Source organism: Perna viridis, chromosome 3 (genome assembly GCF_037379345.1).
Source record: "Perna viridis isolate PV_CMFRI_1.1 ecotype Kerala chromosome 3, ASM3737934v1, whole genome shotgun sequence".
Lineage (NCBI taxonomy): Eukaryota > Metazoa > Mollusca > Bivalvia > Mytilida > Mytilidae > Perna > Perna viridis.
Window position 1 is genome coordinate 44,922,778 of NC_142447.1, and position 14,504 is coordinate 44,937,281.

The window sequence follows — 14,504 nt, forward strand, 5'->3', positions numbered from 1 at the left end:
AATGATAAAAATTAATTTCAAAATATTTTATATAAGAACTTTCTTTAAAGTTTCATCAGAATTTGTAAAAATCCAGTCAAGACGAGGATTAAAGAAACTTACCCTGACACCAGGTATTCAAAAGACTATGATGTGATAAAAACTGTTTAAAGAGAAATTTGTATCTTGTTCTGGAGCAAATGCAAACATACTTATATTATATACACTTATAAATAACAAAAAAACTAATTCAAAAATATTTTAAAAAATTGGGGTTTTATGCAAATGAACTAATTAGTTCGCATTCAACGCTGTTAACTTGAAATTTCCTTTATAAAACATTCTGTCAGTATATGAATATATATAATATCAACGGTGTACTACATGATATTCGTACTTTATTTACTTACTTAATTTGTCCTTTCCATGCCTATTGGTACATGGGACAAGGACTAGCTTACTCCACTCTTCTCTGTTGATGGCCTTTCAAAGGTACCATAGGTGAGTAGTATAGATGTACGTTTAGGTTATTAATTTCGGGTGGTACAGGTGGTGCACCCCGATGCGCATGCACATGACGTCATATCCGGTGGCCATGGACCGGAAGGGACCGGTAGAGGGAGGGGGACAGGGAATGGACCTTGGGTATGATCGGAAGTGGACCTTGGATGACCGGAAGTGGATTTCGATGAGGAGGCAAAAGGGGAACATGGGGACCTTTTGATGTAGGAAGGGGGGCTTACAGTTTAGCAGGGAGGAAATGACCTCAATAGGTATCCTCATTAAGTATCCTAATTAGTGTCATTATGTAGTATACTATAAACAGGTAAGTATAAAAAAGGGAGTGTATTATGATAAGGGTTATCTTTCTTTTCTACCCAAGGTCCACTTCCGGTCCCCTCCCTCTACCGGTCACTTCCGGTCCATGGCCACTGGATGTGACGTCATGCGCATGTGCATTGGGGTGCACCATCCTGCACCACCCGAAAAATAATAACCCAAACGTGCATCTATACTACTTAGGTATATCAATTTTTTTTCACTATTTTTTCCTCAATAGTCTGTTAAAACATTGTTTTTTTCTTTTTTCCTTTTTTCATTAGGTGTTCCTCTTAGGTCCACCTTTATTATGTCTTCAGATGGTCTGGGAAAACCATGTCCGAGCTTTATCCATCACTTTATATCAATCAAATCTTCATGCCATTGTTTTTGTTGTTTTGTTCAAGTCTACATTCATTAGGGGTTGGTTTCGGTCAGAATATTTTGCTATAATCCTATGACAGTTTTTATTCAGGACAAAAAGTTTGTCTACGGTTAACATCATACAAAATTCAGGAGGTGGTAACAACTGTAACAGCTGAAGGGGAATCATCGTACTTCTATTCCACCATTCAAACTAAGATATTATGCACAATTTAATTTTATAACAAAGAATAAAGAAGCACCAGATGAGAAAAATCGGAAAGAACAAGCTGGTTCGGGAAAGGTAGAGGTGGAATAGACCAGACCACTTATTTGTTTTGTTTTCTACCATATACTGTGGAATACTCGGGTATAAAATATTTGTTGCTAGAACTGGATCTGCCTTAAAAACTCAGCATTTAGATTTAAATGGTATTTTTAGATTTCTGATTTTTTAGAAACCCAGAAGTGCCTACCACTATCATGTTTTGAAAATCTTTTTTACCTGAGATTGTAAAGCTTAATAAAAATACGCTTTGTCCTCACCTGCCTGATTTGTTTGTTTGTTTGTTTTTGTTGTTTTTTGCATAACAGAGCTCGATTGTCAATTTTCCTTGTCTTGAGGAGATAGTTTGTTTTGAAAGAATAATTAATTTGTTCTCAAGGTTACAGTCCTCTAGACTAAGGTTACAGCCCTCTAGACCAAGGTTACAGTCCTCTAGACAAAGGTTACAGTCCTCTAGACCAAGATTACAGTCCTCTAGACAAAGGTTACAGTCCTCTAGACCACGGTTACAGTCCTCCAGACCAGTAACCATCCAACGTTTACTATGATCTGTCCGGTTTCACTATGATCTGTCCGGTTTTACTATGATCTGCCCGGTTTTACTATGATCTGTTTTACTAGAGTTGTCTAACATAGATTGGATGCCCTACTGGGTTAAGGTCTCGTGTCAAGCCATGAGTTTTACTAAGGACTCGTGTCCCGCCATGGTTTTCACTAAGGAATCGTATCACGCCCTCGTTTCACGCCATGGTTTTTACTTAAAAACTCGTGTCATGCCATGGTTTTTACGAAGGACTCGTGTCATGCCATGTTTTTACTTATAGCTAAGGTAAGGTTAATGAGTGTTGGTGTGTTTCCGCATACCGATGGGTCTACATTGTGTATCTTTTGTACCTTTGCTGCATCGAGACCCCAATGCAGATACTGCCTGGAATGAATCCCAGTACATGTGATGCCGCAAGGGGACAATGTATGGAGTCTTAATAATATAGTGAGTAAGTGCTGGCATGGAAGACTTACACACTCGCCTCCCTTTTCACTTGCACCCGTAATCTAGAAAACGGTTACTGGTTAAAAACCAGTCGTCCAAAAAAAACTTACTTAAGTGTCTACGAATAAACCAGCCACATAGTTTGTACTTTAAACATGCCTTATTTTGAACATTATGGTACTCTACCCTCTTTACGTCTCTGAAAATTCATTTTTTGTTCGCTGATAGTTTGTAACCAAATATCATACTGTTTTCTTGACTTGGTTTATCAATATCTTTTTGGACACACAATATTTTAAAATGTAATTACATGCACATCAATAGTTAATACCTCTCAAAGAGAAAACAATAATGAAAAATGCCACCATTGTATATTTTTTCATCCACATTCATGTATATATGACATGAAACTAATAGTATACGCAATGTACAAGGACATCCGTTTATTTATTTAAAAAAGTACATTGCGTTTGATTAATATTTTATGTATCATTAAAACTAAAATACTGTGAAATAAACTTGATTGTGTTTCTTACATGTACGCTAGAAATCCAAAAGTATTCATGGACAGCCACTTCCGATATGTTTAAAATGCTAGAACTTATTTAAAACCGGCTTACGCTTATATGGAGCCAAGGTTTCATAGGACAACCCAGAACTTGATTTCGGTCAACAAACATGTTAACGAGACAATAGCCAAGTTAAAGAGGTTAAGATGGACAGAATGCTAGGTCCATTTGTTGAGTTACCCTTTTCAACTTTGCAAATTTCTCCAATAGGTTTGGTGCTTAAAACGGATGGTTCTTGGCACTTGATCACAATTTTGTCATATCCCCATGATTATAGCATTAATTCTTTTATTGAGGGTAAATATTGCAAAGTTACATATACTTCATTTGATTCCATTTCGAAAAAAAATATGATATTGGTACAAAGAGCCCTCTTAAGAAATATTGATATTAAATCAGCCTTTCGTTTGCTTATATTAAATCCTGCTGATTTTGATTTCAAGGTTGTTATATTATGGATAAAAATCTTCCTATCGGGTTAGCCCAGTCATGCAATTTATTGGAAACTTTTTCACGATTTCTCCAGTATCAAGTTGAAGTTCAATCGGGTTTGCATTCTGTCGGCCATTATTTAGATGATTTCATATTTTTTGGGTCTGAAAACTCCAATGACTGTACAGTATCAATAGATATCTTCATGAAAATGAGTCAAGAATTAGGTGTACCAATAGTCGAAGATAAAACATTTAGTCATACAACAATTTTGCTCTTTCTGGCTTTTGTTATAAATACAGAATTAGGTATTATATTCATACCTCAGGAGAAGTTACTTAAATTACGAGCACAATTGGTTCCAATGTTCAGTTTTAAGAAAATGTCAATTACCGTTAGAGATCTTCAATCAGTAACTGGTCTCTTGTCATTCTGTTGTCGGTCAATACCTTGTTCTTGGGCTTTCATTAGAAGATTTTATGACCTATTAGAGGCGATTAAAAATAAGAAACCTTATTACAAGGTTAGATTAAACAATGTAGTTAGGTCAGACGTTGTTGTCCTAATTGAGTTTTTGGGGGAATTCCATGGTCACTGTTATTTTCCGGAACGCTTATTGGTGGGTATCAAATGTTACTCTGTAATAGTTTGCAGATAGTAGTGGATTCGCAGATTTAGGTTGTGGTGCGTTCTTTTGCAACCGTTGGTGCCAAATGTTTTGGCCGGATAAAATTGTTTATTCACGACTTACTAGAAATTTTGCCTTTCTCGAGCTTGTACCAGTTTTATAAGCATTGTACTTATGGGTGATCATTTAAAACATAACGAAAAAATAATCCTCCGAATTGATAACTTGGCTTTAGCCCCCATTTCAAACAGATTTTCCCTAAAGATAAATCTATTATGAAATTAGTCCGCCGATTTGTTCTGATCGCTATGCTAAAAAAAATCATTTCAAGGCTTTTCATATTGAATCGTCCGAAAATGAAATCGCGGACGCCCTTTCTCGATTTCAGATGCTCAGATTCAGAACCTTACCACCGTAGCAGACCCATTTCCTACCCAAATACCCGAGGAATTCTGGATGGTTTTAGATCAGATATAGCGAGTCATCTTAAAAATTCTTCGTCTCAAATACGCTAATTTGCTATATATTAGAGAGGTTTTGATGAATTTCAAAAGTTTACAAAGAAAGATATGGGTTAAATAGTAACACAATTTCCAGTGTGAATGAAATTTTACTGTTTAAAGCTTATTTAAACAATGATAAACTTTCATATGCATCAATTTCACACTACTTGTCTGGAGTGGGCTTTTATTGTAAAATCAATGATATTGAAGATGTGACACAAAAAATCATTGTACGAAAAGTACTAGAAGGAATAAAAAGATCTATTGGTTCGAACAGTGCTTGCGATAACTTCTGAATCATTGCACAATATTGTTGCTGTTATTTCAAATATATGTTTTGATACTTATGAAACACTGTTTTTCAAAACAGTGTTTTCGTTGGCCTTTCACGCCCTTTTACGGATGTCAGAATTTGCCATTAGTAGCGGTCAATATCGTCATATTTTGTCTTTAGAAGACATCTCTTGTTCAGCTAAGGTTTAAAAGTGAAAAGAAGTTCTTCAAAATCTGACCAAATGGTTAATTCCGAGGCAAGTGGGTCAACTGATTTGTCCAGTTGGTTTAGTGGATAAATTCTTGAAAGACCCAATTTTCAAGGCCCCCTTTTATGTCATATGGTCGGTTAGCGACTCAGTCGTTTTCAAGTAAGGTCAGTTACTAAGAAGTCAATACAAATTTTGGGCATTGACGACTAATATTACAGATCCCACTCTTTTCGATGTGGTAGGTCTACATCCATGTCTCAACAAGGTATCTCGGATGAAGGCGTGTAGCTGGAAATCAAATGTTTACAAAGACTATATAAAGATCTTAAACTCATCAATGTAGCAGCAACCGAACCATGTAACTTGTTCCAATTAACCCATGTTTTTACAGTCAATAATAAATCTAAAAATGCAGGTAGCTGTTTATCCGTCTGGGTGGTAGGATCCTCAATTATACGGGATGCTTACTTTGCTGCTGGAACCAGACCTGGTGTACTTAATCTTTACCGAGACGTTATATTGAATGATAAGTGTGTGCTCATCCAGATTTAAATATTAAAGTATAGGTGTATCTGTTTGGACATTGTATCAAAGGAGAAATCTTGTTGAGTAATGTGGATAGTTCATTCAAGCATTTGCCAGTTTTTAAAGTTTGAATGCGTTGGGGCAAAACTCCTCAAAATATTGAAGAGAGTTAAATTACATGTACATGTATTGATAGTAGTTAGGTTATCTGAGTTCACAGTTGTGCAGCAAACTCGCCCCCCCCCCCATTTTATGGTGGTTGACAATTATGCGATAATTAACTTTCCCTGTCAATTGGCATATTTTGCTGCACATCATCATTTACTCGTTATATTAAGTGCACTTTCATATTGACCCCCTTTCGGAATCATCATGTGTGTGTTCCCACCATAATCCTAAGTTTGCTTTCCAAGCATCAGTGTTACCCAGGATGTTTTTATTCCAAATATTGACAACCTTGAATCATTTTTTGATGGTTGCCAATTGAATTGCAATCTGCGGTAACCAGTGACTTTGTAACAATTGAGAGACAATGCAAATATTGATTTTACATCGAATTTTAACCATATATATCGGACCATTGATTGGAAATGATTGAATTTATAATCTAAATAAATGCTGCCAGATACGTCAAAACATCTTTTTATATCAAAGGAATCTCTATGTTTTAATAGTGTGCGTGGTGCAGATATAAATGATAGAAAGTTGAAAGATGCACAAAGTGCTTAAATAACCAGCATCTTATTATTGTAATCTGATTGTGTAACAATGAATCTGCAAAAACGGAGGTTAAAGTTAACTGATAGGCATTGTAAGACCACATAAATGATTCATTGGTTGCCGCAGATGGCAAATTTTTGTCACTGCTTCACTAATTGAGCTCTGTTTATGAGAATGGTTCGCTAAGGGTTGGACAGACTGGAAATGGTATCATTTACAAGTATATTTTGTAATTTAATATATATTAACTGGGTTTGTTCGATTTTAATTTATTAATATTTTACCATTTGTGACGTTGAAGAATTCATTCTTAGATTTATCATGGTCCGATAATATCATATGGTGGAACGAAATAATATCTGGGCTTATAGATAAATTATACATTAACGTTGATACTTTAAGGAAACAAATGTAAAGTTTATACACTGGTATTGCAAGACAAATAAATACAAGGTTTGTGATATTGATCTATTTTATTTGAATTTAAATTGTCATATTAGCTTGGAACTTTTCTTTTCAATATTAGATTGATCTTTTTAGTTTCACCTAATTATTTTTCGATTTCTTTAGAAAGAAAAATCAATAACGAATTAAGATCGGCTATTATAAGCGTGCGACATAAATATAAAATATTTCCGATTTTAAGGAACTACTGATAAAAGTTAAAGGTAAGGTTTCTAAAAACAACTTATTTATGGAGTGCCATAAACCAGTAAGACCTTCAACTTTCTTCAAACAAAAAAGGATTTGAGAAAGCTGAGGATTATGTATTCGTCTTTTTACTTTCGCTTTTGCATCATATTGGTACGTACTGGAACTTAAATCAGTTTACAAAGTAAGAAATATCTCGAGTTGTTTTGCTTTTAAATATCTTTATTTGACACAACAGGTAACTTTTATTATTAATATTTCCAATTAAGCATTGATTATAAATTTTCAATATAAACAGTGTAATTTAACAGGAAAATAAAAATGTGAAAAGGTACACGGAATGTATGATATGCACACACATTGATATTCACACTTCCTCAAACATGTTTAAATCAACCATGACAACTAGCATCATAATAGGATAACGGTTCAATATCAAAGTCAACTTAAGTTTTACATTACAACTGTGAGTGTGCATATGTACAATATGTATATTTATTCAATTGTGTGGTATGTATGTGTATGATAGTATACCCTGCAAAGTAATTATGCATAACAGGGTAACTGTGTTGAAAATACAATATCTTAACGAGTCAATACTTTACGGAAGCAATTTAGGTATTTTTTCTCCATAAACCTATAGGCAGGGCTGAGAATGAAAAGGTTGGTGTCAAAATATTTATACAACCGACAATTTAGTACGTTCAAAACTTGAATATAAATGAACTAACACATTGATTTTCGAAAGATACCGGTAAAAAGATGTCAGCAAATGATATAAAATATAATTTGTTCATCAGTCATTGTGATAATTAACAGTGAATATCCGCAAAAATATTCAGAAGCACAATAAACAGAAGGGAAATTCATAGAAATAAATGTCATAAAAGTGAAAACAGGAAATAGACACGATCTAAATACTAGCAAATTGTAGATACCAAAATAAGAAAACTATACCTCATGACCAAACTAAAGCGCTGAAAAAAATGACCATCAACTAAAAACATCAATGACATGATGTTCTCCAGGAGTAAAGATGTCCTGCCCCGAAAGCGGCACCCGCCATATGGTATATGAGCAAAATCCAGTAATTGTCAATTTCGGTGGGTTGTTAATCAGATAAGACATATAACTAAATATATTTTGTCTCACCTGTGAGAAAGTACTTACGATCAATAAATAAGTGATGACGACCTAAAACGTCGGTAGTTTTTATATAAAAGAGTGCCATATGCTAGATTTAGAAACTTATTTAATAGTATCCTCGCTCTACAAAGGATGTACAAACCACAAGCATGACATCAATTATGAAATATATACTGCAAAGGTTGTAGATTGTGCTGTATTGTCATTATGAAAGGGAGAGTTTACCATTAGAAAATCAATATTATCACGTTTGATTTCTCTATGTACAATTAAGGTTTATGTATAAAGAAGAAGAATGTGTATTTATTTAGTGTCTCTTTAATATCAAGTTCATTCGGATAGATTTAATGTAGGTAATTCCTGAAAGGATTATTTAGAAATATAACGGAAACTGAAATTGAAGGACGGAGCTACACTTTTTTCTGCAGTAGTCATTGTAAAAGATATGCCCTACATAAGAATATAGGAACAGATTAGTTAAGCGTGGTGCACAATTTGTTATCATGGGTACTCAAATTTTTACTTGAACACCTGTCATTTACATTTATTTTTAATCTGAGGTCCGTGATATTCTGCATAACACAAAACACAGGTCTAAAATAAACAAATAGGTAAGATAGTCATAAAAAGTAATTTAAAAGTGAACAACAAAGCCATTCAAAACATATTATCTCTTAGTTTACAAAGTTTTAGAATCTACAAATGATAATCGAAGAAGTAAAAAGTGTCCAAATCACTTTGAATTACCACAAAATAGTTTATTTTGTTTTCTTAAACAAATGGATGCAGTGCAGCTTTTAAATTTATTTTATTTTCAGCTTCCCGCTTTTTTATCATCTGGTAAGTTATTTATACTTACATATATACGTATTTGCCTAATTGGATTTTGCCATATACTATACCTCTAACATTAACCTTAGATAAGGTTTAATTGAAAAAAAAAAAAAAAATTGAATTGTAAAAAGCATCATTGATGACATTGTTTTGACTTTTTTAAAAACAGTTTCGATCAAACATATTTACGTTTTATTTAGGTAAGTGGTTATTATAATAAGTTCTTATATTTTCATTCAGAGAAATATATCTGCTTCTTTTTTCAGTCTTGTCAGAACCTCTTAATCAGAGGTGTGGAGCTAAATTTGTAGCTGATATTGTGTTTGCATTAGATACCTCAGCTAGTATTGATATAGATCAGTTCAATAGACAACTAAGTTTAGTTGAGAATGTTATGCAGTCATTTTTACGTCCAGCAAATGACATTCGAGTTGGGCTTCTTACATACAGCTATCACGTTTATCCTGTTTTTGATCTTTCTTCATTTTCAACGGATTCTGCAATTCACAGAGCAGTACAACAAGCACATTATGGTCAGGAAGGAACACATACAGATAAAGCTATTGCCTACGCAAGTGACGTCATTCTCTCTGCTCAACACTCCGGACGCAGGTCAGTGCCCAAAATATTGATACTAATTACTGATGGAACGTCAGACAACATTATGAGAACAAAAATTCAGGCAAAACATGCTAAGGCGAAAGGGATTAATATAATAGTTGTTGGCATTGGCAATTTTGTGGACAGACGAGAACTTGAAATGATAGCAAATAGTCCGACATCAAAGTTTCTACTAAATATTGATAGCTTTGCAGAACTGAAAAAGATAATACGCGTGCTGTCTAACAGAAAGTGTAAAGGTATGATTTTTCATTAATGCTCATTGTTCTTTTTTCAACAACAAATATGAAAAACACTAGTCCGTGTATGTATTGACACAGCCATATATGTAAAAAGACACATTTAAAATCATGGTCAATGGAGAGACATGTACATACATGTAAGGAAAACAAAGAAAATAAAAAAAAGTGGAATTAAATATATGCACTCAAGACTTCATGAAACTCAGCAACTCAAACCCAAACACAAACAATGGTTATACTTGAAGTAAACCGGTAGGGTTAAAGTTTTTTTTATCGATCTTTCGATGTGCATATGCTAATTTCATTAATATAAGATGAAAATAAAACCGACGAAAAACGTAGAATTTCAATCTGGACATTGAAATAATATGTCGGTCAAAAAGTTTAAAAGATTAGTCGTAGAAATTTGATGGTAATCTGGCTTAATGTTACTCTACTGTACTCACAGGGTTTAGCTGTAATAAGTTACATTGTACAAGGTCGCTGTTTCTCAAAGAAAACTCCTTATTATATCAAGTTATATTCCCCCCACTTTAGACTATCAATATCTACCATACACTTGACATTTGGTGAGCTACTCGGTGGGGGTAAATGAGCAACCTAGACGCCACCAAAACTGAGACCATGGACCAGGTGCACCGCTAGATAATGCGTCCTCTAGTAATAAATGAGTCCAGGTTGCTCATTAACTTTTGTTTCTTTGTACGTGTAATTCTTGTTATGTTTTCTGTGTTAGCTATGTCTATTTACCTTGCTTAGTCACTATCTTTGGGTTATTCTTTTGATAACAGTTCGAATCCTAGTTCACTTGATTTACTTTTCAAACATGTGCCTCGTTTTGACTCGGTCAAAACATGTACGGTAAAAATAAAGCATCACCTAAAATGTCTTAGTCTTTTTGAGATCTCAATGGACAATTGATCTTTTTGTAACACTTATTCTTTAAGAACTCGTGTCAACTATCAATAAAGACCGATTTATTTGTTCAATCACTTTTAAATTACCTGATAAAAAAATCATACATCCTTATTACTCAAGTTGGAAATTACAAACAAAATTTTAATCTTTTGTATTATTATTGATTATTTCAGTATCAAAAAAAAGAACGTCAAGTCTTAAAAAAGAAGGTTTGTTGCAATTTTTATCTACATATATTACCGACTATATACATGGTAAAGCCTATCTAACAAAACGACCAGCTAAGTTGACTATATATATGATACGGCTCACGACCATCTAAGCTGACTATCTATATGATACAGCCCATCCATCGCAATGACCAGCTAAACTGACTATATACATAATATAGCGCATATAACGAAATACCCAGCTAAGCTTACTACATGCATGACACAGTCCATGTAAAGAAATGACCAGCTTGGCTAATGTATACATCATACAATCCGTTTAACGAACTAACCAGCTTCACTGACTATATTCATGATACAGCCCATCTAACAAAACGACCAGCTAAGCTGACTATATACATGATACAGCCAATCTATCGCAATGACTAGCTAAACTGAATGTATACATGGTACAGACCATCTAACGATATGACCAGCTAAGCTGACTATATACATGATACAGCCAATCTATCGCAATGACTAGCTAAACTGAATGTATACATGGTACAGACCATCTAACGATATGACCAGCTAAGCTGATTATATACATGGTACAGACGATCTAACGATATGACCAGCTAAGCTGACTTTATACATGATACAGCCAATATATCGCAATGACTAGCTAAACTGAATGTATACATGGTACAGACCATCTAACGATATGACCAGCTAAGCTGACTGTATACATGATACAGCCAATCTATCGCAATGACTAGCTAAACTGAATGTATACATGGTACAGACCATCTAACGATATGACCAGCTAAGCTGATTATATACATGGTACAGACGATCTAACGATATGACCAGCTAAGCTGACTTTATACATGATACAGCCAATATATCGCAATGACTAGCTAAACTGAATGTATACATGGTACAGACCATCTAACGACATGACCAGCTAAGCTGACTATATACATGATACAGCCAATCTTATATATATTATCTTCTATATCACTCGTTATTGTCTTTTTTCAGAAATTTCCCATTTTTCCGATTTTATAGTAATTGTCACTCTAAAAGGAAACACTAAGCGCCTGAATTGATCAGATATATTCTATACATCTTTATCTTTATTATGAATGCTTAAAATATGAGTTCTACACTCTTGGTATGATGTGAATGATAATTCTGTTTGATACTGTGACCAGTTTTCTAGGGGTAGGGGTAATATTTTTACCATTTTTTGAAAAAATTATTCTTGAAAATTATTTTTTTGTGGTTTGTTTATTTAGAAAATAAAATCATCTGTCGAATGATACCCAATTTGGGACGTTTCATTTGAGCAATAACTTGTATAGTAGAATTTATCTGACTTTTACGGAAAATTCGAAATCCCATTTGCATTTTTGGATAAATTCTGACTACGAAAATCGTCAAAATTTTCCAGCTAAGCCGACTATAGGCTAAAAACCACTAATTCCACTTTCCATAGGCTTCTATGCTAATTTCACAATATTCAATGGCTTCTCTGGACTTTACCTTAACTTTAACCTGCAGAGGACTATATATCAGCATGATTCTACATATGTCAGCTCACAATCCTCAGAATGGCATGTGGGGTTAGCAGACTTGCAGTGCAGTACTAGTCACCGGAAGTGAAGGGTCTATAAATAGCATGGGAAATCCCAGTGTTTTCACAAGATAGGGGTATATTTAAAAATCATTATGGAGATTAGGCTTCACATCACAAGAAGCAAAATGCACCTATAAAATGTACAGAAATGTTTTTCCTTTCAGAAACTGTTTAAATTTTTTAAATAAGGTGAGAACTTTTTTTCACAGCACTATGAGGAACAGGGGTAATTTCTGCGTAGGACTATTTTTGCGTACGTTCCAAATGCTCATTGGTTGAATTGGTGGTCTGTAACCTATATACGTTTTTGCAAACATTTCAACACGTGTGACCTTCTAAACATAAATAGATGTTTAGTAATTAGAGAATACGATAGGAATGTTATGTAAAATTGTACTATAGATGATCGTTTACCCATACAACATTTTAAGGTCGAAAGTATCCGTATTTTACAAAAATCTGATGATACATCAAGAAAAGTTCTGAATAGCAAAAATAAAACTTTGACGGAAATGAATTACATGTTCATGTGTAGTTATTTTTTACTGTTATCATTTATGTAACGTTTATTTTTTTCAATTTCTTATGAAATTATATTTACAAAGCAATAAAAAACAGATGGGTCCTGTGTTATAAAATAACTACTTGTTGAAAAATAAATCAAAACGTTACCCATTATTATAGCAAAACATAAAGTGATGAGTTCGTTCGTTTCAGAAATAGATTCATACGAAAAAATGCAAATAACGTTTGTGTATGATGAACAGTCCTTGACAGAAGGCACTACCAGAATACTTAGAAAGAGTTTAATTTCAATGGTAAAACAGTTTGACACCAGAAGACAAAAGATCGAATTCGTTCGTCTTACTCATGTTCCTCGAGTGAGGGCCAGAAGCAAACGATACTTTTTAAAGGATCTAAAACGAGATCAAATACAATATTTAAGACTTTCAAAACTGCTTAAGGAAAGTGTGAAGATGATTGAATCAGTATCTAAAAATAGAAGACATTTAATGGTTGTGTTTCTTCCTGGAAAACGGCTTAGAAGTAGAAAAATCCATCACCAGTTGGCACGGCTCTCTGAAAAAGCTTACATGTATGTTGTAAAACTGACTCCTTACGTTCACAGCCAACAAGAGGATGATAAATTATGTAATGCAAACAGGACTTGTATTTACACTGTGGATAACACAATACAAGTACATGAAATACTGGATAATATAAAATTTGAAATATGCAAAGGTAAATGCTGAAATGATTCTTCACATATTGCTTATAAACATGGTGAATGGTGCTTTTAATTTTGTACATTTACATATAGAAACTTGGTGTGATTGTTACGATTTATTTTTATATATGTTTTAAATGTTTTAAATCATAGTATAATAAATGCCAAAACCATTTTATACAATATTTAAGAGTGATATAAATTGTTTACAAAAATATATGGTTGAAATATGTCGATGCCGAATGCATTTGACTAAACATTAAACTTAAACGGTGTGTACATAAGTTAAATAATCTTAAGTCATAAAGAACAGTCCGACAAATGTATAATTTTTTCTCTCTCTATGAACTAAGTAGGAATTTCGCCATTTATTCCATTTGTAGAAGCTATATTTGACAATAGCTATGATACAATATATTGATTAATGTTCTTTACGTTTTAATAATAAAATAATACTCTAGCAAGATTGACTGTATGTTTGGTACTTAAACAACTTAAACTACATATGTAGGCCTGAAATTGCATTTTATAGAGACAATTTTGTTTCTTATGTAACTTTGATATTTCAGCTGAAAAAAGAAACATTTCGCTAAGGACCAGAACGCTTGTATCTCAACCCGCCTTTAACCGGCACTGAAATAAATCTTTATCGGTGCACGAGAAGCAGAAAACGCATATTTGTACAAAGCTTCTTATTTTATGCGGAATTAAATTAGAAGTTGTTTTTTTGCAAACTTTTTATAATGTGTATTAACACATTTCTTGACAAACAC

General features: G+C 33.6%; 1 protein-coding gene across 1 annotated transcript; it reads left to right on the top strand.

Moving 5' to 3' along the window:
• The first annotated feature begins 553 nt into the window (after positions 1-553).
• On the top strand, positions 554-14,195 carry LOC148622441 (collagen alpha-5(VI) chain-like). Its single transcript, XM_088574127.1, has 8 exons — positions 554-624; positions 1,827-1,971; positions 3,768-3,962; positions 7,423-7,461; positions 8,916-8,937; positions 9,198-9,791; positions 10,886-10,921; positions 13,221-14,195. Exons 1-8 carry the CDS (start codon positions 554-556, stop codon positions 13,754-13,756), a joined length of 1,638 nt encoding a protein of 545 aa, XP_088430253.1. The 3' UTR covers positions 13,757-14,195.
• Positions 14,196-14,504: the final 309 nt, after the last annotated feature.